At 35.8% G+C, this 23,437-nt stretch overlaps 3 protein-coding genes across 5 annotated transcripts; 1 reads left to right on the forward strand and 2 right to left on the reverse strand.

Moving 5' to 3' along the window:
• Positions 1 to 3,435: 3,435 nt before the first annotated feature.
• On the forward strand, positions 3,436 to 4,446 carry LOC141660628 (uncharacterized). Its single transcript, XM_074467617.1, has one exon. The coding sequence runs from the start codon at positions 3,436 to 3,438 to the stop codon at positions 4,444 to 4,446; it is 1,011 nt and encodes a 336-aa protein (XP_074323718.1).
• Positions 4,447 to 8,008: 3,562 nt separating this feature from the next.
• On the reverse strand, positions 8,009 to 11,716 carry LOC141724767 (uncharacterized). 3 transcript variants are annotated; one of them, XM_074527029.1, is made up of 6 exons: positions 11,522 to 11,716; positions 10,114 to 10,415; positions 9,461 to 9,595; positions 9,263 to 9,319; positions 8,714 to 8,848; positions 8,009 to 8,348 (listed from the first exon to the last, which is right to left on the reverse strand). In XM_074527029.1, exons 2-6 carry the CDS (start codon positions 10,396 to 10,398, stop codon positions 8,319 to 8,321), a joined length of 642 nt encoding a protein of 213 aa, XP_074383130.1. In that variant the 5' UTR covers positions 10,399 to 10,415; positions 11,522 to 11,716; the 3' UTR covers positions 8,009 to 8,318. The 3 variants fall into 3 exon arrangements, with proteins under 3 accessions (XP_074383130.1, XP_074383129.1, XP_074383128.1); XM_074527028.1 differs by having other exon boundaries at positions 8,009 to 8,337; positions 10,114 to 10,418; positions 11,522 to 11,712; XM_074527027.1 differs by having other exon boundaries at positions 8,009 to 8,337; positions 11,522 to 11,711.
• A 510-nt stretch (positions 11,717 to 12,226) lies between these two features.
• On the reverse strand, positions 12,227 to 14,544 carry LOC141724764 (protein COFACTOR ASSEMBLY OF COMPLEX C SUBUNIT B CCB3, chloroplastic). The gene is made up of 3 exons (XM_074527021.1): positions 14,371 to 14,544; positions 14,168 to 14,214; positions 12,227 to 12,876 (listed from the first exon to the last, which is right to left on the reverse strand). Exons 1-3 carry the CDS (start codon positions 14,519 to 14,521, stop codon positions 12,370 to 12,372), a joined length of 705 nt encoding a protein of 234 aa, XP_074383122.1. The 5' UTR covers positions 14,522 to 14,544; the 3' UTR covers positions 12,227 to 12,369.
• Positions 14,545 to 23,437: the final 8,893 nt, after the last annotated feature.

The raw sequence follows: 23,437 nt of genomic DNA on the forward strand, positions 1-23,437 counted from the left end.
TACCGATCCGAAATCCGAAACTCTATCCGAATCCGAAATTCGAAAACCCCCCGAAATATATATATATTAATTATATATATATATATAATATTAGAATTTTATATATTACGCATTATAGTATTATAATATTATAATATATATATTAATAATATGCATTATACATATTATTATATAATTTTTAGAATATATATTTTTATATTTATGTTAAAAATTAACTAATTATAAAGTTTAATTAAATATAATTATTCAATCATTTAAACGGGTGATAATGTTTATAAGGTTAACAAAACATCTTTAAGTAATAAATTTAAAAAATCGGGTATCAATTCAATTGATTTTTTAAATATTAGTTATACATATAATAACACAATTAATGATGTGGTGTAGCGGTTGAAGATGACACGTTAAAAACTCTTTCTCTACAAGTTATATGTTCGATCCCAAGCACTTGAAATATCAATAATTATACAAATTTTCAGATTTCAGATTCGGTTTCGGGTGTGAATATCCAATTCAACAAATTTCGGGTTTTGGGTATACCCGAATCCGATCCGAAATCCGATGAATCGGGTTCGGGTATTCATTTTCGGGTATTTTCGGGTTCGGGTATGGATAAAATTTTCAGGTTTTAATATGAATTATGCAATATTCAATCCGATCCGACCCGATTATCATCCCGTCTTAGTATATTTAACTTGTATGAATCATGTATGGTTCTGGCGGGATTGGCTTAATCCTCTATGCTGAACACTAAAGATAGCGCCGCAACTGACACATCATACCCACTATACCTCCCCAGTCCCGAAAGCTTACTTTACGGGTGCCCTACACGACCGGGTAGAGGTGTGCATGGTGCGGTTTGGTACGGTTTTTAGCATTAACCTTAGCCAAACCAATACATGCGGTTCGGTTCGGTTAATTGCTATTAACCGCCACCAAACCGCTTAAAACGGTTTTTCGGTTTCGGTTAACCATTTATCGGTTTCGGTATTTTATATATTTTTTATTTATACGATTTTTTGTTGGTAATGTATTGGATAAAAAAATAACATCAAGTTAAATGATAATATTACATTAATCACCAAAGATTTGTCACTTTAGAATTCGTTAAATAAAATTGATATATTTCATAAAGTTATTTTTTAAATGTATAATTCATATTATCTTAAATAATAGATACAAAATATGATAAAAATATATGTTCACAATAATGAAAAGAAAGAGTATATATCAAAACATATGATAAAATTGATTATATACATATTAAAAAAATTATGATTTAAGAGTATTTACATATTAATCTTAATTAATTTATGGTATTATATTATACAATTTACATTACTAATGTTAAGTAAGTATTTAATTAACAAAATATTAGAACTGAGCTATGATGATATATACATGTATATATACATAATATTATATATATATATAATATAGCGGTGCGGTTAATTTCGGTTCGGTTTTGATTGAAAACCTGAACCGAAACCACACCGCTAATTCGGTTTTTGTCGGTTCGGTTTTCTTCGGTTTTTTTAACGGTTTAATCTTTTTCGATTTGATTTATCGATTTTTTCGGTTATTTTTTCGGTTTTGGTTTTTTCTGCTCACCACTACAACGGGGTGCGTTGGTTTTGTTTGATTACATTTATTTCAGTCTTCATTTTACATTACTCCGGTATATTTGGAAGTTTGATTAAACAATTCAAGAACATAGCAAATTAGATTAATTCAAATAAATTCTCATAACAAACAACATTACCAAATAAAACTAACATGGAATCATAATTCACCTGAAAAGGCAAAATCGACTGGTAAGGCAACAATTTACGGAGATGGGGACGAATAAAAGAATCGCTCAAGCCTTGTGGTTCCTCTTTAACATTGTTCAATGGTGTAGCAGATGCCATACATGAAACCCAATTACAATTGTTTGTTCTATCCAAATGGGTAAAATTAAACTTAATTTGGGGTTTGATCAAACAAGACGAACCACTGCATATATCAATTACACGGCAAAGATCAAATTTGAAATATTTGAAGTACATACTACATTATAATTAATAACATAAATTAGTGGTATTAAATATATTGATTAGCAAGCGATTTGTCTCATCTTATGATGAGTTTTGTCTGTCTCATCAATTGGTGAGTGTCCTGTTATCGGAAATCTAGTTTTTTTTCCTAAAAGTTTGTTGTTTTTTGGTCTGTTTTCATGGCGAGTTCTTCAAGAAATGATAATCTCGAGGAGGCATATGCAAATCTCTCTTTGAATACGGATGATGAAGATGGTCTTATCTTGGAGGATATCCCTGATGTTACTGGTATTGAAGGATTGGATAGATGCTTGGTGGGATGTTTTTTAACAAATAAGAAGGTGAATTTTATGGCCATGCAGGATACATTATCGTCGATATGGAGACCAGTTAAGGGGGTGTTTATGGAGGAAACTAATCGAATGAACTTGTTCTTGTTTAAATTCTTTCATGAGCGCGATATGCAAAGGGTGTTAGACGATGGCCCGTGGACTTTTAATCAACAAGTTCTGTTGGTTAAAAAGTTTAATGCGGATGAGCAGATAAAGGATATTAAGTTATCGGAATTATATATATGGATGCAGGTGTACGATGTACCTGTTGGTTTCAAATCTGAGTTCATATTGAAATCTATAGGTAATTTTGTGGGGAGATTTTTGGAAGCAGATACAAAGAATTTTCAAGGTATGTGCAGGAATTACTTGAGAATCAGAGTAGCCATTGATGTGCATCGCCCATTGAAGAGTCAGATGCGTCTCAAGAGGGCAGGGGGGGAATGGATGGGGATTCAGTTCAAGTATGAACGATTACCGTCCTTTTGTTTTTTCTGCGGGAGGATAGGGCACACAGAGAAGTTCTGTGAGGACATGTTTGATAGTCCACATGGCAATGAAATGAGGAAATATAATAGTTCTCTACGGGCACCATTAAGAAGTCAAAGCTTAAGCAAAGAAAACCAATGGATTAGAGGGGCGGACGGTGTAGTGTTGTTTCCGACGAAGTCTAACGATAAGGAGAGAGAAAGTGGAGGAACAGAGTCACACAGTAAGGAGGATACCGTTGATTACGCTAAGGAGCAACATGATCCCAGAAAATCAGGGGTTACAAAACTAACGGGCGAAATTGGAGGAAGGGATCAATCTAATATGATTGTAATAGTGGAGCCAAAAAGTTCTTTAAATTTGAATGAGAGGCGGGAAGCAGATAATGTAGATTTGGATCCAGATGGGCTTGCTTTAACTGATCCAAAAAGACGTAGAATAAACAACCCAATAATATTGAGGCCCAATAACAATCTGAATATTGAGGATGATGACATGGGGGAGAACCAAACAGAAGAAACACAGGATCCAAAAAACTTGTTAACGGCGGGTGCTGCAAGGCAGGCCCGCCATACATTATGAGTGTATTAAGCTGGAACTGCCGAGGGGTTGGGCTCCCTTGGAATGTTCGGTTCCTTAAAGACGTTGTACGTCAAGAGAAGCCTGCATTTGTGTTCTTATGTGAGACAATTGGAAGACATGATAGAGTGGAATGGGTTCGAAGGCAGCTGGGATATGAAGGAATGATTGTGGTGGAACCACAAGGAAGAAGTGGTGGGTTATGTTTACTGTGGAAAGAAATGGATCAAGGTAAGCTTCTTAGTTACTCGCAAAATCATATTGACATTGAGGTTAGGATTGAAGGTATGGAAGTTTGGCGTTTAACGGGTATTTATGGTGAGCCAGTGCGTGCTAATAGAAGGAAGACGTGGGATTTGTTGAGGCATCTTGCTAGAGACTCAAATTTACCATGGGTTGGTATAGGAGATATGAATAATATTTGTTCACATGCCGACAAGAAAGGGGGAAATGCATATCCGAATTGGTTGATTGACGGGTTCAATGAAACACTCATGGATGTGGGTTTGATTGATATGAGTTTAACAGGACACCAGTTTACTTGGGAACGGGGAAGAGGGACGAGTGAATGGATAGAAGTTCGACTAGACAGAACTCTAACGACTGATGCTTGGTTAACTGTTTTTCCTGCTGTAAGATTATATAATCTGGAAGGATCAGAATCAGATCATAGTCCGTTATTGCTTATCCCTAAGAGGTATGACAGATCGCAGAACTGTACACACTTCAGGTTTGAGAATGCATGGCTCTCTGAACCAATGTGTCTGGAAGTGGTTAAAGATAGTTGGGAGGAGAATAGTAAAAGCGATATTCAGGAGAAAGTTAAGTTATGCGGAGAAAAACTGCTGGTTTGGGGCAAGGAGATAACTGGTGATTTTGCAAAGCGTATTCGAGAATGTAAAGTTGAGTTAAAGCAATGGAGGGGGAGAAGAGATACTCAGGCGGTTCAGAATTATAAGGAAACGAAGAAGAAGTTATTTTTAATCCTGGATCAACGTGAGATTTTTTAGAGGCAAAGGTCAAAGCAGTTATGGCTACAATCTGGGGATCAAAACAGTAAGTATTTCCACGCTATGGCAAACACAAGAAGAAGAGTGAATCAGATTACGAAGTTACAGAACGAGGAAGGAGAGTGGAGAGACTGGGGAAATGGTTTGGCTGAGTTAATTACTGGGTACTATACTGAACTATTTAGTACGGCTCAGAACAGTTGGGAAGAAGTGATAGATTGTGTCCCTGGGAAGATTACAGCAGAGCAAAATTGTGAATTATTAAAGGAAATCTCAGAAGACGAGGTTAAAGAGGCCCTGTTTCAGATGCATCCAGATAAGTCCCCTGGACCAGATGGAATGACACCAGCGTTTTATCAAAAACATTGGGCGATTGTTGGTACTGATGTGGTTTCAATGGTTAAGGATTTCTTCGAACAAGGTAGGATGAGGACTAAGTTAAATGAAACAAATGTGGTTTTGATTCCAAAGAAGAAAAGTCCGGTAACAATGGGTGATTTGCGTCCTATTTCTCTGTGCAATGTCTTGGCTAAAATCATTACAAAGGTGCTTGCAAATCGAATGAAGGAGATTCTTGAGATATGTATTTCAGACAACCAGAGTGCGTTTATACCGGGAAGACTCATTTCAGATAATATAATGATATCGTATGAAGTAATGCACTATCTGAAAAGGAAAAGGAGGGGTAAAGAGGGGTGTATGGCTTTGAAATTAGATATGAGTAAAGCATATGATAGGGTGGAGTGGAGTTATTTACGGGCCATTTTGCAGAAATTGGGGTTTCATGAAAGATGGGTACAACTTGTTCTTCAATGCGTTACCTCGGTTTCGTATAACATTGTTCATGGGCAAAACAGAATGGGGCCTATTCAACCAAGTCGAGGAATTAGGCAAAGAGACCCTCTATCTCCTTACCTTTTCATCCTATGTGCAGAGAGTTTGTCTGCCCTCATCCAAAAGTATGAAGTAAAGAGGTGGATAAGTGGTATTAAGGTGTGTCAAAAGGCACCAAGCATATCTCATATGCTTTTTGCCGATGATAGCTACATGTATTGCAAAGCCAGTGTGGAGGAGGCAAATAGGGTTTTAAGTTTGTTGCAGGAGTTCGAAAATGCTTCAGGTCAGAAGGTTAATAGGATGAAGTCGTCTGTATTTTTCAGTGCAAATACGAGCAATGAGTGTCGGGTCAAAATTTGTGAGGAGTTGCACATGCTGGAAGCAGATGATCGAAGTATGTATTTGGGATTACCTAATACTTTGGGTCGCAACAAGTCAGTGATATTGGGCTTTTTGAAAGATAAGGTGAAGAATAAGGTAGCGAGCTGGGATGGTAAGTTGATTGGGAAGGCGGGTAAAGAAGTGCTTATAAAATCAGTGGCTCAAACATTACCGAGCTATGCAATGAGTGTTTTCTTGTTACCGTTAGAAATCATAAAGGATATTGAGAGAACCATGGCCAGATATTGGTGGAGTTCGAAGCCTAATAATGCAAAGGGGCTGCATTGGTTGAGTTGGGATCATATGAGTTATCATAAAGCAGCTGGGGGTATGGGGTTCCGTAATTTGAGGGATTTCAATCTTGCTTTGTTAGGAAAACAAGGTTGGAGGTTTCTAACCAAGCCTGAGAGTTTAGTGAGCAGATTGTTTAAGGCTCGGTATTTCCCATCTACTAATTTTTTGGATGCTCAACTTGGAGGCAATCCTAGTTTTGTGTGGAGAAGTATATGGGAGGCTAAGGACTTAATTAAATCTGGGGCCAGATGGGTGGTTGGGAATGGTGAAAAAATAGATATATTGAATCAACCGTGGCTCTTGGATGAGCAAAACCCATGCATAACTACCATATCACAGTCTCTGCAGGGGAATAAGGTTTCAGGTTTAATGCAGATGGATTGTAGAGCTTGGGACATTGAGATCCTGGAGGATGTCTTTAATGCTCGTGATCAGGGGTGCATAAAAAGTATTACTTTGACGAATGATTTGAAAGAAGATAGATTGTTTTGGAAATATGAGGAGTCGGGAAACTACTCAGTGAAGAGTGCATATAGACTTATTCAAGTGCAGAAAGGATTATGGCATATAGAGTATGAAGATAGCTTATGGAAGAGGATGTGGAGAATCAAGGCCCCCCCAAAAGTTCTGAACTTAATTTGGCGTGCTCTTTCGGGCTGTCTACCTACAAATGTTATGTTGCAGCAAAGACATGTTCCTGTTCTGAGTATATGTCCAGTTTGTGAAGGGGAGAACGAAACAATATGTCATGCACTGGTGCTTTGTCCTGTAGCAATACAGTGTTGGCAGAAGGCATTCCCTGAAATATGTACTGTAAGTGGTGTTGATTTTTTCAGTTGGTTTGATCAAGTATTGTCTCGTCTTAACGCAGCTAGGAGTGCAGAGGCTGCTACTTTATGTTGGGCAGTGTGGAATGCTAGAAATGATAAGGTCTGGAAACAAAGAAAGGCTCGAATTAATGCTGTAGTGTCGTCAGCAACGCAATACCTTAAACAGTGGAAAGAAGCCCAGAGTAGGTCATCTATTTTGCTGTCTCAACCTTACTTGGTGGGAGATGGTGTGAGTCTTTGGGTTAAGCCTCAGGAAGAAACAATTAAGGTATCAGTTGATGCAGCAGTATTTTCGGAATTTTCTGCGTTTGGTATAGGGTTGGTGGCCAGGGATTCGAGTGGTTCTTTAGTGCAGGCGAAGGCGAAGTTATTTCAAGGAGCCTCTACACCAGCACTAGCAGAGGTTATAGCCATCAAGGAAGCATTAAGCTGGATGAAAGAAGAGCAATGGAATAAAGTGGTCGTCGAGTCTGATTGCCTGGTAGCAGTGCAGGCGATTAGAAGTCAGGTGCCGATGCGATCTCCGTTTGGCAAGGTTGTGGAGGATTGCAGGAAGCTCTTTAAGGAGTCACAAACAATATCTTTGTTTTTTGTTAGACGATCTGCTAATGAGGCTGCTCACTACATTGCGAGAGAGTCTTATTCTTTTCCAGATCGAGTTCTTGCTGGGAGTTCGTGCTGGGAGTTCTGTTCCCATTGAGTTTTTATCTATTTTGCAAGCTGATTTAGCTCATCAATAAAATCTTCCTTTTACGTCAAAAAAAAAAAACATAAATTGGAATTTTTTTTATAATAATGCAAAGTAGAGATACAGAAAGTGTATATGCATCAATTATTACTTATTTTTATTTGGCTTACTAATTAAATTTATTTAACAATGAACTTTCTAAAATGTATATATAGTTTATTTATTTCAAATATTTTTGGACCATATAAAAATTCAAATAAAATCCAATTACTAATTGACATTAATTTTAAAACTTTGAAATTAACATTAGTTTTTAAAAATTATGAGTTATTTGTATTGTTTTTTTTTTGCTACTTAGACACACTCACTCAAGAACTTGTCTCTGACAAGTTTCGAGAATACCAGGAAAGCAAGGGAGATACATATACCAAGAGGTGCACAAGTATAAATTATTACCAAATAGATAGATGGTAGAGAGAAATAATTTGACAAATTACAAGAAGCAACACATATTGTAGGAAACAAATAACAATGTCAAGAAATAAGATCTTCCATATGCACAGGGGCCAGTTTCTGATGTAGATTTACATTCCACACTAGTAATGAGTTGAATACAAAACCAAAGAACAGTGTTGGGTACAAGGCGATTTCAGGGTTTTCCATTAACATCTTGTTACTTAAACATCAAAACCCTGATTTGAGCTCAAATTTTAATGGCTCATCACTGAAGTGAGATGTGGGGAACAACATAGCTTACAAAAATGCATCTTTTCAACCTAAAAATTAACAAATTGACTATCTGTATATCCATTCATTTGCACGGCCTCCAGAATCGTCCATGTCTATAAAAATGCTGACTGCCTACAGGAAAGCTTGAGAGAAATATTTGGTCAGTACATATTGACTCGGTAAGAGCAAAGGCCAGTACTATATGCACTTGAATCACATTTATGTTTGATTGATGATGTGCTAGATGCATATATGCGTTATTAGATGCAAATTTGTCACCAAGTATGCATTGTTGATACATTTTTGGATTTGTTGCCAAATTCTAGAAATGACACAAAGTTTGGCATTGCAATGGACTAGCTCTAACACTGCATTACAAACTCTAAAAATGTCCCATGTTCAATAGAAATTTGTGGATATAATATCCAAACAAGCTTCTGCCAACAAACAACTATTCTTGCTTTTCTTCCGTAAATGAAAGATAGGCTAAATAGGCTAAAACGTTTACCTTCCCTATGCGAGGCCTCTCTTTCGACTTTATTAGGCTATCTCGGATATGGGAGACGGCTCCCCAGCATTTTAATGTGTTCGCAACGTCATCAAGTCTTAGTAGATACTCTTCTTCAGTTAGCGGAAAAGATTTCTGAGATGATATGAAATTTAAGGTTTAGTCAACCGTGCAGCATTATTTCCTAGTAATAACTGATCTGCATCTCTAACTTACATTTTCTAGGTAAACAGGCTATCAGGGAAAAGAGGAACCACATGTGTTTATTTTATGTCTCAGAGTGTTCTCTTAATACTAGCATCTGCAAAAGATATTTTTCATACAATTTACATTGCCCAACATACAATAATGGATATATTTGTTGCTGAAGCAGTAGACTGATGTACTTTTTAACAGATAATTGGTTTTGTGATCTGGTCAAGTGCGGCATCAAGGAATGACATGAATCTTTTACAATACAGTGTAGCACAACTACTTAAAATTCCTCTGAAAATTTAATGAATGGGGAAACTATTAGAACTAAAATATTCAATGAAAGAATTTTCTTACCTGCTCGACGTACTTCCACATGACATTCATAGCAAGGAGATTTTTTCCCATGAATTCCTACATAAAAAATTTATAACACAACATTAATACTGAATGAACTGTCATGATTTCTAGCACTGGAAAACATGTACCAAAAAAAGATAATGGAAGATGAAACAGACAAAAATATAAACAATCAGTAGAGTAATTGATTAACACCTTCTTTATCAGCTGAACATCATATGATCTTCCATACTTATTCCTAATCAGAGTTGCTAGGTCCAACCCACTAAAAGCGGAATCATCTTTTCCGACGATTCTTTCAAGATTTTCTCGAATGCTTCTGCTATTTTCCTGTATAAAAGGTGATATGAAAATTTGTTGAATCCCTCATGACAAGGACAATACTCGATATTATATGCTCAGAGAATGAATTTACGAGCACATACAGATTTTGGTCAAAGATAGATATCAAGAGGAAAACTCGCACATATAGTTGCGAACACAAACATACAGTTCTTAAGAAAAAAGGGAGTAAAACAACAGTGCAAGATTTGGTTTATAGGTAGTAAAGTATTTGCTCCAGAGATTCATCTATCTATAATAGTGCAGATTTTATAAATAGTATTTGGAGTCAAAAGTACAATTAAAGTTAGCTGATCTAATAAATACTTAAGATCATAAAAGCAGCATGCATGTACGAGTGGTTAACGCAGTCAAAAGCTCTATTAAAAGCAATAACAAATCATTGTCTAATTATTGGAGCATTCTGAGATGATGGTTAATTTTTTTTGTTAAGAACCAGATGATGATTATTGTTAGTTAAATAGGATAAAGAGAGTGCAAAACTCACTAAACCTTGAGCAACTTACTTCGTTAGCTTTGCTTTCAGAAGTTTCATCCTTATCAGCATCACCCTCAGAGTCGTCTGAATCCATCCCATCATCCACTGCACTGGAAAATATAGGGGACCAATGTTTTCTAGTACTTCTACTAGAACCACTTACAAGGTAGCGCCCTTGAAGGAAAATTAATGCGTCAGAAGGAGAATCAGGACCTGAATATCCAATGTATGAAAGATTACAACATTTTCCTCTAGAAAGATGCTCCTGAACACCTAGAGACCAAGAACTAGGGATTCTCACTTGGATACTCATTACATCCAGAATAACAGCTGCTACATTGACATTAAAAAGTACGAAGTTATTCAATGTGCTAAAATTTGCATAAATTAATCTTATATAGATCCACTCTCAAAAACATTATACATTAATGATTAAACTATTAATGTATCTTTATATCCTCGAATTTGCACTCTGTACAGTATAACAATTACTTGATACTCACTGCATAATGTCAAGAGTGAGAAATATATCTTTGCACATACATACAGCAAAAAGAAATTTCACTTGAGTCTCCTTGCTTATATACAATAACACCTTTATTAAAATGCTCAGTCAGAAGGGTACTTCGCTTATGCAAGTACACACTTCAATATAATCTCAGTTTTAGACTAATATGAAGGAAAAAATTTGACTAGAACGAAAACAGACATGTTACAGCCTACCCTTGCCTTCTTTTAAATTTTGCATAATTCATGGCCTCTCTGTTTCCATTGTTTATTGCCACTTCCTGGGACAGACCAATGGGGGAAATAATACCTCTCATCTTCTAGTCAGCACACTTGTGTTTGTACTGCAAAATAGGTCCTTGGTTCAAGTGCTACTAGACTATAAACATCAATCAAATCTTTTTCTATTGTTTTTTGTTTGATTTTGGTTTCTTTGATTTATTTTTCTACAAATTTCGGTCGATTTCTCTGCTTGTTTTCCTTCATTTAATAAGTTCTGAATTTTAGTATGGTTTCTATTTACAAATGTCTATTAAACTTACAAAATCAAATCCATATTATAAATTTTGCCCCCTCCTAAAAATTCCTATCTGCGCCCCTAGCTCAAGAAATCTATAAATTACTGATCTCTGAAACAAATGTAACATGACTTGGTACTTGAAAGTAAAGACACAAGTGCAAGAACATAAGCTAAACACGAGGATATCCTCAGAGCAATTCCAGAAGTTCCAGTGTAAATTTCCATGTTCCAAAAATACTTTATTGTTAAACAAAGTACTAGATGATGCAAGAACTAAGAATCAACATATCTCATGGCAAACACAGATAATCAAACGCATAATATACACTTGCACTATAATTTACACAGAAAACATAGCAAACTAGCTAGCAGAACAAGAAACATGGTGCAAGTATGTAGGAAAAATAACCTGGTGGATATGATAGTGGCAGGAGGATGTGTAATGAAGCTTATACCAAGTTACCCCTGATCACTGTTTTCTTGGAAAGGAAAAAAGTGATATTCATAAATATATTTACATATATACATATAAAAATAAATGGTGGATGGGAAAAAGAGTACATAGGGAGGATAGTTAAAGGATAGAGAGAGGAGAGCCTCAGCTTTGATTTTGAGCTTTTAAATTCCCACCCATCCATTACTTTCTTGAACTTCACCCCTAGAAAATAATACAATTTCACATTTTTTTTAATTCAAGTATTCAACGTAATTAAATATAAATTTATTTAGCATTTTCTAATATTATTTTATTTTATTTCAAAACAACCTGATTTTTTAATATTGCTGTAATGTACATGTACTTTTTCCATTAACCATGTTGTATTGTTCACTTAATTATAATATTTATTTTATCTGCTTCAATACTTTTAGTACTTTAAAAATCTGCATGTTCTTCAATTTCTTGTTTTGATAATGAAAATATTGCCAACTATTAGTGTTGATTTTTCTTAAGTAGACAGATATATACTGAGTGTTGCTGAGGTTTTATCTTTTGCTTTGTTGTTCAAATGATTGAAGCCATGAGTAGCTGTTGAGTACAAAAAAAAAAATTGAAAGGGCATTATTGTTTCCTTTCTAATCGAATTTGTAACAATTTGCAATTTGCCAAATAACAGAAGCAAAATAGGTTGCTTAGAGCACCATAAAGCCTTTTAAATAAATTCTCAATCTCTAGTGTTACATTGCATAGAAAGTAAGAAACAAAGAATTTCTTACTGACGTATATCAATGTGGTTTACTCGAAAACTTTACAATATGCTAAACCTGTTGAGATAAGAGGACAAGTAACCCTTGAGGACCTACCAGTATTTCGTTCAGGAAACTGACTAATCCAAACCACACCACCGGGGTTACATCTACACCACCGAGGGGTGGAATCACTTTGCGTGTCAGGCTAAGGATAGGTTCAGTAGGGGCATAAGCTAACACATATGGGAATTTCCCAACTGGAAGCTTAGGGTACCAGGACATAACTATTCTTACAATAAACAGGAAAGCAAATGCTGAGAGGGAGGGCCCCAAAAAGGTGATTGTAAGCTTTGCTGTGGCCGGGTCCAAATCTGCCAGGACCAGACTTCGCATCAACTCTGATACAGCATTGCCATGAGGAACTTTATTTACATAAAAAGGCTCTGCTGAAGTAGTCACGTCTATTAGTGAGAGTTGTGTGCTGGGAGGAACGGTGACTCCTAGGAAACAGCACGTTCTGCATGCATTCCGTGAACTTTGATTAAGGTTTCTTTTGGCAATGTAGTTTATCCTATCCTGTAAAATGAAACAGGAAAAGGATACTGATATAGTGTATGAAGATGAGAAAACAAGTGCAATACTGGTTTAAATTATGGGTAGCTTAGCCTTAGATAACTGCATTGCAACATATATTTTGATGAATGGCCAACTTCAAGTTCTTTTTATAGAAAAATATGCCGAGTGACAAAGCCCGTTACTTGGATAATGCATTCGCTACATATGACAATTTTTTTATCCTCTTGAAGTCCAGGAGTTTCCCGGCTGGTAAAGACAGGCAATGGAATCCATATGAAATTGATCATCGTGTTACCAAAGATTCCGTTAAGAAAGAATGATCACATGATCACGAAAGATGATTTGATAAATACTTTTATATGAAGTTCAACAGATTATAAAATTTCTACCGAGTGTGTGAACTGCCACCTAATGCAAATATGAAGCACCCTCTTTATCTTTTCTCTGTGTAAGCTGTTTCTTCTCAACTTCATGAAGAAACCTGAACTTCTTACTCTCCTTAATGTTGGCATGTAGCCACGGTATTAGTTGCAGGAAAAGAGCTTCCAACAAAATTCAGTTCACACTCACAAATCCATTTAATTCATTTATTTCTCAGGCACGCTTAAATATCAGTCAGACAGTATATATGTAGAACTAAATAGGCTGCAGGGCTTTAATAGATTCCAGAAGATACATATCAGAAAGATGCAAATTTTGAACTAGTAACAGGCATCAGGCTAAAAAAGAATGATACTCGGGAAAATGGAAACATGTATCATACAACAATATTAAAAATGAGTCCCTAATGGAATCACACATTGATATGATAACATAACCTATAATTTAAAATGATGGTTATCAGGTAGTCAAGTGTTAAACATAACTTTTCGTTTGATGGATAGTTTTCATCAGAACCAAATCCAATTTTTAACAGTTTCGTGAAATTTTATTGCGGTTGCCATTAGTAAAAGAGCATGTCATTTGTATATTAAGTGGCTCTGAATTTACAAATGTCCCTCAGAAGTTTCATAGTCAAGACTATCTTATCCGGACTCTTTATCTTACCTCGAGATGTCACTCACAAACACTCGACACTCAGACATGATTACAGAGACCTAAAATCAAACAAAACAAGATTTACTGAACACAAGATTCCCCGAAATCATGTGAACCTGAATACAATGACTTGTTTTACAAAAAAAAAAGGTCAAAACCTTCCCTATAAGCAGCTCTCAGTAAAAGAAGCCAAGTATTATTAATTCACTGATCCTAAACACAGATACATAGGATGAATAAGGTAAAAACTTACAGAGAAACAAAAGCTCCGCTGAGTGTAACATAGAAATGATGAGCAACCTATAGCATAATAACATAAATAATTGATTATATTATACTATAAAGTTATAACATAGATGACTGATAATGATAATATAAAGAAGTGAAATGGGGTTAAAAATGCAGGAGAAACTTAAATTGTACAGTCAAATGAAAAAGTTAAAGCTCGGAGTTTACCTTTAATTGGAAATTGAGGAGAAAGGGGTGAGGAAGAAGAGGGAGAGATGCATATCTGCATTTTGTTGATGGAATCCTGCAAAACTAAATTCCAGGTAGTGTTTGTGTGCAAATAGCCTAGCCAGAAAAAGAAAAGTAGCAAATAAAACATTATCTATTTCCATAAAACAAAAATACGGAGTTTTTGACAAAATTGTTATTATTATGTATTATCAAATGTAAATATCATATTGGTCTCACTGAGTTGTTTTGTCTTCCAAAAAACTATTTCTTTTGTCACGATCCCAAAAAATTAGTTCAATTCTCAGAGTTTTCGATAAAAGTTAGGCGCAACAATGTATAAAGTATGGGGACGGTCTCTAGCAAGTGATCTTTGGACAACAAATAGCTTCTAAACTGTTAGATGATTGATCCAACGACTGAAAATAAAAAAATATATAACGGACCACGGAAAAGAACAACGATACGGAGAAATTACAAAAATACCCTCGCCCCACGGACCGCGAAAAGTTTCTGCGATTGATGTCGTTTTTTTATCAAAACCTAACAAACAACACAGAAATACGGGACACACAAACACAAATATATAGAGACAGAAAGACAGGAGAAACAGAGAGGAGATACACCATAACAACCGCGAATCGCACCAATTCCATCCTTGAATCATTCCTTTTTTCGTAATTAAGGTATAAAATCGACCCCCTTTTGTTATTTTCTGTTTTATTAAACTGATTTTTTTTGTGTTTTTGTTATTGTTGTAGATATGATTATTTGTATGTAATTCAAAATTGTAGGGTTAATTAACGTATGAATTATAATATAATTAAATTCGAATTAACGTATGATTTGTAGCATGATTTAATTCGAATTTTTATAATTTTTAGGGTTAATAATTTCGGGTTAATAATTTTTAGGGTTAATTCGAATTGGTTAATATTATTTATAATTTTAATTCGATTTGGTTCATAATTGTCAATTTTAATTCGAATTTTTAATAATTGTGTATTAAATTCGATTTTTTATTGTAAATTTCGATTTTATAATGTAATGAAAAATATGGATGAATTTTTTAGGATAAATTTAGTGTTAAATTTAGTGATAATTCGAATTTTTAAGATAATTTTTTAAGATAATTCGTGATAATTTTGTCAAATCAGATTTTTTTAGGATAATTTTAGTGTTAAATAGTAAATTCGAACTTTTAGGATAAATTTAGTGTTAAATTTAGTGATAATTCGAATTATTAACCCTTAATTTAGTGATAATTCAAAATTTAGTGTTAAATTTTTAGGATAATTTTTAGGATAATTCGTCATAATTTTGTCAAAATTTGAATTTATAATGATAAATTTAGTGTTAAATTCGAGTTATGTTAGTGTAAAATTCAAAGTTTTAATGATAATGTTATATGATAAAATTCGAATTTGTAATGATAAATTTAGTGTAAAATTCAAAAATTTAATGATAAAATTTGTGTTAAACTCGAATTATATTAGTGTAAAAGTATGGATGTAATTATCATATGATTTTGTTCCAAATTATGGATAGTTATTTCGAATGTATTGTGTACTTGGTGTTTATATATGTGGTGATTATTTTTATTGTGTATGTGGAGGTGTATTTATTGTGGTGATTGATGAATTATGTTGACAATATTTTCAAAATTGGATAATTTTGATGATTTCGAGAATATGTTGCCGGGTCCGAACGCGCATAATGTTATTTGGGATAATCGGTATCACGTTAGTGAGGATGTTTGGGACGGTGCAGGGAGAGAGGAGTTGCAGAGATATTCTGGGAACAAGTCATTGCACGATTGGAAGTTAAGGAGACCACAGCGGGAATTGTTACACATGTTTGGGTTTGGGATTTTTGTAGACCCTGCTGTTATCTTGGCTACCGACACTCGGTTGATATCTGCTTTGGTAGAGGATTGGAGACCGGAGACCAACACTTTCTTCACGAGGCAGAGGGAGATGACTATTACACCGGAGGATGTAGGGTTTATTCTAGGGTTGCCAGTTCAGGGGGATGCACTAAATTGTGGGGTGATAGAGAACAAGGCTGCGTATTTTGTTAATAACTGGTTTGAGCCTTTGACCGAGGAGGAGGTGAAGGAGGCTTTGTATCGGAATAACATCAAGCTAGGGTGGTTGTTTGAGAGATATGGTGCACAGAAGCCTGAGAAGAATAATATGAGGGCCACGGTTGTACATACTAAGGCGTATCTGCTATTCTTGATGGGTTGTATCCTCTTCCCTAACATCAACCGGTCTTTTGTTCATGTTCGGTATATGCACGCATTGATTAATATGCGGGAGATTCCTTATTATGTTTAGGGTGCAGCTGTGTTAGCTCATATATACTGGGGTTTGGAGATTGCTGCAAAGAAGGACAGTAAGAGCATTGTTTGTAGTGTCTGAGTGTTACATGTTTGGTCTTATGAGAGATTTCCTCGTATTGGCGTGCCTTTACGGTCTCCCGGTCAAGAGGATTATCCGGTTGCTGAGGGATGGGCCTATTATGGTGATACAAATGATTTTTATTTTTTCAGGAAGGAGGAATAAAAAAAATGAGTTAAATCCCATTCTAATTTATTTTTTCAACCCCTTTGCCATTAATTCTAATTCTATACGTAGACAAAACCCCAAATCATTGTTTCTCGAGCCGTATGAGGAGAAACTCATATGAGGGTTTCAAAGAAGCGCAGGAAGACAGGTCCGCACCACAACTTGTCGTTCTATAGGGGTGAGTTTGATGGTGTTGTTGGTGATAAGGTGGTTTGGAGGCCATATGCTAGATTCGACTATGTTATAGACAGTGAGATGATACAGGTACAGTTAGCTGGGTGCAGTCGAGTTCCCCTTGTATGTTATGATGTGGTCGAGTGGTAGCATCCGGACAGGGTGAGCAGACAGTTTGGTGCTAGTCCCCAGATTCCACGGGCGTCGGTGAACATGGTTGGCTATAGGGGCTAAGGAGGCCATGTTTGTAGGGGAGGATTTGCTTGTACGGTGGTTCATTGATATTGGAAAATGGGCCAGGTTTTGTTCAGATTTGGATGGACTTGTTATGACTCGTAGATTCAATGAATGACGAGCCGGATTATCGTGAGGATATACGAGTGGTGGTATGTTCCTTTATTTGTCTACTATTAATGTCTTTTATATAGTCCTTACCAATTGTATATTGTATTCATTCTCGGATCATAATTTCATTGCAATCATGATTGTTGTCGAGGCTATTGCATATGATACAGCCAGTCGAGGGGTGTGACCCTACTTCAGCCGAGGTCCTAGCTCTACCGTCCAAACCAAAGTAACGAAACTCCAATGATTGTGGTGTTTATGTGATGAAATACATGGACTACTTCACACAAGGATATGACTTAGCCGAGGTACCGAATTGGTCACAAGAGGAGGTGGATACCTTTAGGTATCAGATAGCCACGGAGCTTCAGCTAGGGAAGGCAAGGGGGATTCCCGGGATTCGTATGCATAGACGTCACGAAGCTTCGTAGTTGGATTTCATTTGATTTTAGGTTGTCGGATTATGTAGTTGGATTTCATTTGATTTTAGGTTATCGGATTACGTAGTTGGATTTCATTTGATTTTAGTTTGTCGGATTACGTAGTTGGATTTCATTTGATTTTAGGTTGTCGGATTATGTAGTTGGATTTCATTTGATTTTAGGTTGTCGGATTACGTAGTTGGATTTCATTTGATTTTAGGTTGTCGGATTACATAGTTGGATTTCATTTGATTTTAGGTTGTCGGATTACATAGTCGGATTTCATTTGATTTTAGGTTGTCGGATTACGTAGTTGGATTATGTTCATTTTATGTTTTCGGGTTTTATTTGGCTTATTTTGGTTTATTTGGTTTGTTTGGTTTGACGGAGTTTAATTTTGTTGGATTTTGGTTATTTTTGTGCATTTTGGATTGTTGTCGATTTTGGTGGATTGTTGTATGTTAGATATATTTGTGATGTCATGTCTAATCTGATTTGTTTAGTTTCAGAACTTATTATTAGAATATCAGAACTTACTGAAGACAAGAAGTTATCAGAACTTAATGCGTCAGAACTTATATCAGGACTTAAGTGCGGATACACTTCAGAGATGAAAAGCGGCTGATTTACAGGAGAGGATCTGGATTAAACAAGTAAAGATATGCATGAAGAACTGGACAGCTATAGGACTGCAGTAGATAATCTCTGATTGATATATTCTAGGAAACAGAATCATTATCATATCAATTGGTAGTTATCTTGTAACTGTGTATTATATAAATACGGATTAGGGTTTACACTATAAGTGTTATCATTCATGAGTATATTATTCATTGTAACCCTAGCAACTCTTAGTGATATCATACATCACTGAGAGAGTAGATTAAACCTACTGTAACAGAGTTTGATATATTGAATAAACTTATATTCTATTACATACTTGTGTTCATAATCGAATTGATTGTAGATACTATATTCAACCCCCTTCTATAATATCATTGAGGCCTAATAAGTGGTATCACAGCCAATCTGTTAAGCTTACAAACAGTTAAGATCCAAATAAACAATCAATTATGTTTGATCAAGCAAAAAATACCAGACCCTCAAGAACCTGCAAAGGTTCAACCCATTCAAAACACCAGTAGATATGAAACCATCAGGGTTCCTATGCTCAGGGTGTCTGAGTACCCTGTATGGAGTGTGAAGATGGCCATTTTTCTGGAAGTAGACAGAATTTATGATGGTCCACACAAGCCCACAAAGCTTTCTGTTGCAGTTAGGAATGAGCCACAGAGGATGATTCCCAAAGAAAAGAGAGAATTCACCAATGAAGACATCTTTTCACTAGGCAAGGATGCAAAAGTAAGACACTTGCTTCATAGTGCACTTGACAATGTCATGTCAAACAGGGTGATTGGATGCAAGACTGCAAAAGAAATCTGGGATGCATTGGAAGTGAGATGTCAAGGAACCAATGCCATCAAAAAGAACAGGAAGACAATACTCACACAGGAGTATGAACACTTTGACTCAAAATCTGATAAGTCACTAACTAATACATATGACAGATTCACAAAGTTGTTGAATGATCTGTCATTAGTGGATAAAGAATATGATACAGAAGATTCAAATCTGAAATTCCTACTAGCTCTTCCTGAAAAGTGGGATTTGAAAGCTACTACAATAAGAGACAACTATGAACTTGCTGATATGTCTCTTGATGAAATCTATGGGATGCTCAAGACTCATGAACTTGAGATGGAGCAAAGAAAGAAGAGGCATGGAGGAAAGTCTAAGACAGTTGCTTTAAAGTCTGAAGAAAAGCCAATTGTCTCTAGGAAAGGCTCTCATCATACAATCTGATTCAGAGTCATCAGATTCTGATGATGATGATTCAGAACCAGAAAATTTATCTGAAGTGGATGTTGATGCAGAGATGATGCAACTGTGTGTTCTTATGGTGAAGGGTATCACAAAGATAGCCTACAAGAAATTCAGAAAGGGTAAGAAGTTTTCCAGGAAAGGTGGAAGTTCTGACAAGAAAGGGTTCAGAAAGACTGAAGGCAAGGGAGGAAAGTCTGACGGAGGAAAGTCTGATGGAGGAGACAACTCAAATGTCAAATGCTACAATTGTGGTGAAAGAGGCCACATCTCTCCTGATTGCAAGAAAGGAAAAAGTGATAAAGGCCAGGCACTTATCACAAAGAAGAAAAACTGGGCAGACACTTCAGAATCTAAAGATGAGGTGAACTATGCCTTAATGGCAAATGCTGATAGTAGTTCCGATGCTGCTAAACTAGAGGTACCTCTATCAACTCTTGCTTTTTATACAGAAGATACTACTGAGTTGAGATTATTTTTGAAAACATTTATATTAGTTATCGAGATCAGGCTTTAGAGAATGAAAGATTAAAATCTAAAAATCTAAAGTACAAAAACAGAAATAGTTATTTTGAATAAGAGTTAGTCAAGATGAACACTATTCAGACAGAGAGAGATAATGCTGTATATGTTAAGGATGAATTGCTTAAACAGAATGATTATCTAAAAACTGAATTAGAAAAAGAAAGAGAAATCACCAGGACTTGGACTAACTCAGGCAAAACAACTCAGAATATTCTAAGTAGTGGGAACTGGAAGGAGGGGTTAGGTTATAAAGATGGTAAAAGTGAAAAAGGGACTTTGCCAATTAAGCCAACTGCTATCAAACAGACTGTAAAGCCAAAGGTAAATCCTGTTAAATTTGTTGCAAAAACTGTTGTGTCTGATTCTGAAGAGATGAAAGACTCTAAAACAGAAGTCAAAGAAAAATTAACTTCTGACAAATCAAAACAGGATAAACCAGCTTTGGTGAACATTGGCTTAATGACAAAGAAGCAGCTTAAGTATAAGCTGAAAGAGATTAAAAATGTGAACAAGGTAAAGGAAGCTAAGAAAAATAGGAATGGAAAGGAAGGTGTGAATAAAAGTAATAATTATATGCCTGTTCCTAATGCTCCTAGAAAGAAATTCTACAATTGTGGAAACTCTAACCATCTTGCTTCTTTTTGCAGGAAAAATAAAGATATAAACTCTTTACCTCCTAGATAGAGTCAATCTGTTAGGTTTAAACCACAAAATACTTGTTTTCATTGTGGTAGTTTATGGCATTCTATTTATACTTGTAAGGAATATCATAGCTTGTACTATGATTATTATGAAATACAACCTTCTTTAAAGAAAGTTAGTGTAATTCCTGCTAGTGTAACTTCTGATGTAAAGTCTGATATAAAGTTTGATAAAAAACATGTTAGCATAAACTCTAAAACTAAATCCGCTGCAAATGATAACAAAAAGCCAAAGGATCCAAGCAAGTCTGGGTCCTTAAAACTAATCAATAGTGGTCTTTGTGATTGCAGGGCAACAGGAAAAATATCCTGGTTCTGGATAGTGGATGTTCAGGACATATGACTGGAAATAAAGCCCTGCTATCAGACTTTGTGGAGAAAGCTGGCCTAGGAGTTTCTTATGGAGATGGCAATATGGGAAAGACTCTGGGATATGGCATTATCAATCTTGGGAATGTCATAATTGAATCAGTAGCTCTTGTCACAGAACTTAAACACAATCTGCTAAGTGTGAGTCAAATCTGTGACAGAGGTTATCATGTGGATTTCTTTGAAGAACACTGTGAAGTTGTAAGTAATTCTACAGGCAAAGTGGTTCTGAAAGGTTACAGATATGGTAACATATATGAAGCCAGACTTTTAACAAATTCTGATGGTTCTGCAATCTGTCTGTTAAGCAGAGTATCAATTGAAGAAAGCTGGAATTGGTACAAGAGACTCTCTCATTTAAATTTCAACAACATAAATGAGCTAGTAAAGAAAGATCTTGTGAGAGGACTACCAAAATCAATATTTGCTCCTGATGGTCTTTGTGACTCATGTCAAAAGGCAAAACAAAGAAAATCTTCATTCAAGAGCAAAACTGAATCCTCAATTCTTGAGCCTTATCACTTACTGCATATTGATCTATTTGGTCCAGTCAATGTCATGTCTATTGCAAAGAAGAAATATGCTGTGGTTATAGTGGATGAGTTCACAAGATACCCTTGGGTGTATTTCTTGCACAAGAAGAATGAAACTACATCTACTCTAACTGATCATGTCAGACAGTTGGACAAGTTAGTCAAATATTCTGCTAAAATAATAAGAAGTGATAATGGCACTGAGTTCAAGAATTCAATCATGGAAGAGTTCTGCAAAGAGCAAGGAATAAAGCAGGAATTTTCTGCACCTAGAACTCCACAGCAGAATGGAGTTGTAGAAAGAATGAACAGGACTCTCATTGAAGCTACACGAACTATGCTTGATGAAGCAAAGTTACCAACCTATTTTTGGGGTGAAGCTGTACAGACTACCTGTTTTATACAGAATGCTACACTCATAAACAAGCATGGAAAAACACCATATGAGATGGTGAAGAAAAAGAAGCCAAATCCGAAATACTTTCATGTATTTGGATGCAAGTGTTTTGTTCTTAAGACTCATCCTGAACAGCTGTCAAAATTTGATCTAAAAGCTGATGAAGGAATTTTTGTTGGATATCCACTTTCCACAAAAGCCTTCAGAGTCTACAATTTAAGAATAAGGGTTGTCATGGAATCTATCAATGTATCTTTTGATGATAAAAAGATTACCGGACTTGAAGATTTAAATGATCATGATCAGCTGAGATTTGAAAATGAAGATGTAAATTCTGATTTTGTAAATTCTGATGACCTAAATTCTGATCCTGTAAGTTCTGATGGGTTAAATTCTGATGTCATTGAAACTGTGGTAACTGCTCCAAAGGAAAATGCACCTATTCAGGGGAAGCAAGCTGATGATCATACAACATCTCAAGACTCTCAAGAAGCATCAGAACCAGTCACTAGCTCTTCAAATTCTGATTCATCAAGTTCTGATGAGCCAAATTCTGACAATTCTGGAAACTCTAATTCTTCAATTCCTGAAGGATCCAACTCAAATTCTGGAATCTCAGAGAGCATAACTTCAGGGGGAGTATCATAAAATGCTGATGGAGACAGCATGGATCATGGGGGAGGATCCAGTTCTAGAGATCAACTTCCATCTGCAAGGAAGTGGACTAAATCACACACACCTGACTTAATAATTGGAGATCCTGAAGCAGGTGTCTGAACTAGAACAGCAACAACAAATGAATGTCTCTATCATTCTTTTCTATCTCAGACTAAACCAAAGAAAGTGGAAGAAGCTCTTCATGACGCTGATTGGGTGCAAGCAATGCAGGATGAGTTAAATGAATTTGAAAGAAATAAAGTCTGGACCCTAGTACCAAGACCAAAGGACAGATCAATTGTTGGTACAAAATGGGTGTTCAGAAATTAAAACTGACAGTGATGGCATAATTATAAGAAACAAAGCAAGGCTGGTTGCTAAAGATTACTCTCAACATGAGGGTATTGACTATGATGAAACATTTGCTCCAGTTGCTAGATTGGAAGCCATAAGAATCTTTTTTGGTTTATGCTGCTCACAAGAAGTTTAAAGT

This window comes from Apium graveolens, chromosome 5, assembly GCF_009905375.1.
Source record: "Apium graveolens cultivar Ventura chromosome 5, ASM990537v1, whole genome shotgun sequence".
NCBI classification, from domain to species: domain Eukaryota; kingdom Viridiplantae; phylum Streptophyta; class Magnoliopsida; order Apiales; family Apiaceae; genus Apium; species Apium graveolens.

Excerpts from the sequence above, each read along its gene's own strand:
- LOC141660628 (XM_074467617.1), top strand. The coding sequence starts at position 3,436 with ATGAGTGTATTAAGCTGGAACTGCCGAGGGGTTGGGCTCCCTTGGAAT.
- LOC141724767 (XM_074527028.1), bottom strand. The coding sequence starts at position 10,398 with ATGAGTATCCAAGTGAGAATCCCTAGTTCTTGGTCTCTAGGTGTTCAG. Across the intron at positions 9,596-10,113 it reads CTGAAAGCAAAGCTAACGAA|GAAAATAGCAGAAGCATTCG; the intron begins GTAAGTTGCTCA and ends CCTTTTATACAG. Across the intron at positions 8,849-9,262 it reads TGTGGAAGTACGTCGAGCAG|AAATCTTTTCCGCTAACTGA; the intron begins GTAAGAAAATTC and ends ATATCATCTCAG.
- LOC141724764 (XM_074527021.1), bottom strand. The coding sequence starts at position 14,521 with ATGTTTTATTTGCTACTTTTCTTTTTCTGGCTAGGCTATTTGCACACA. Across the intron at positions 14,215-14,370 it reads TCCTCAATTTCCAATTAAAG|GTTGCTCATCATTTCTATGT; the intron begins GTAAACTCCGAG and ends ATTATGCTATAG. Across the intron at positions 12,877-14,167 it reads AGCGGAGCTTTTGTTTCTCT|GATAGGATAAACTACATTGC; the intron begins GTAAGTTTTTAC and ends TTCATTTTACAG.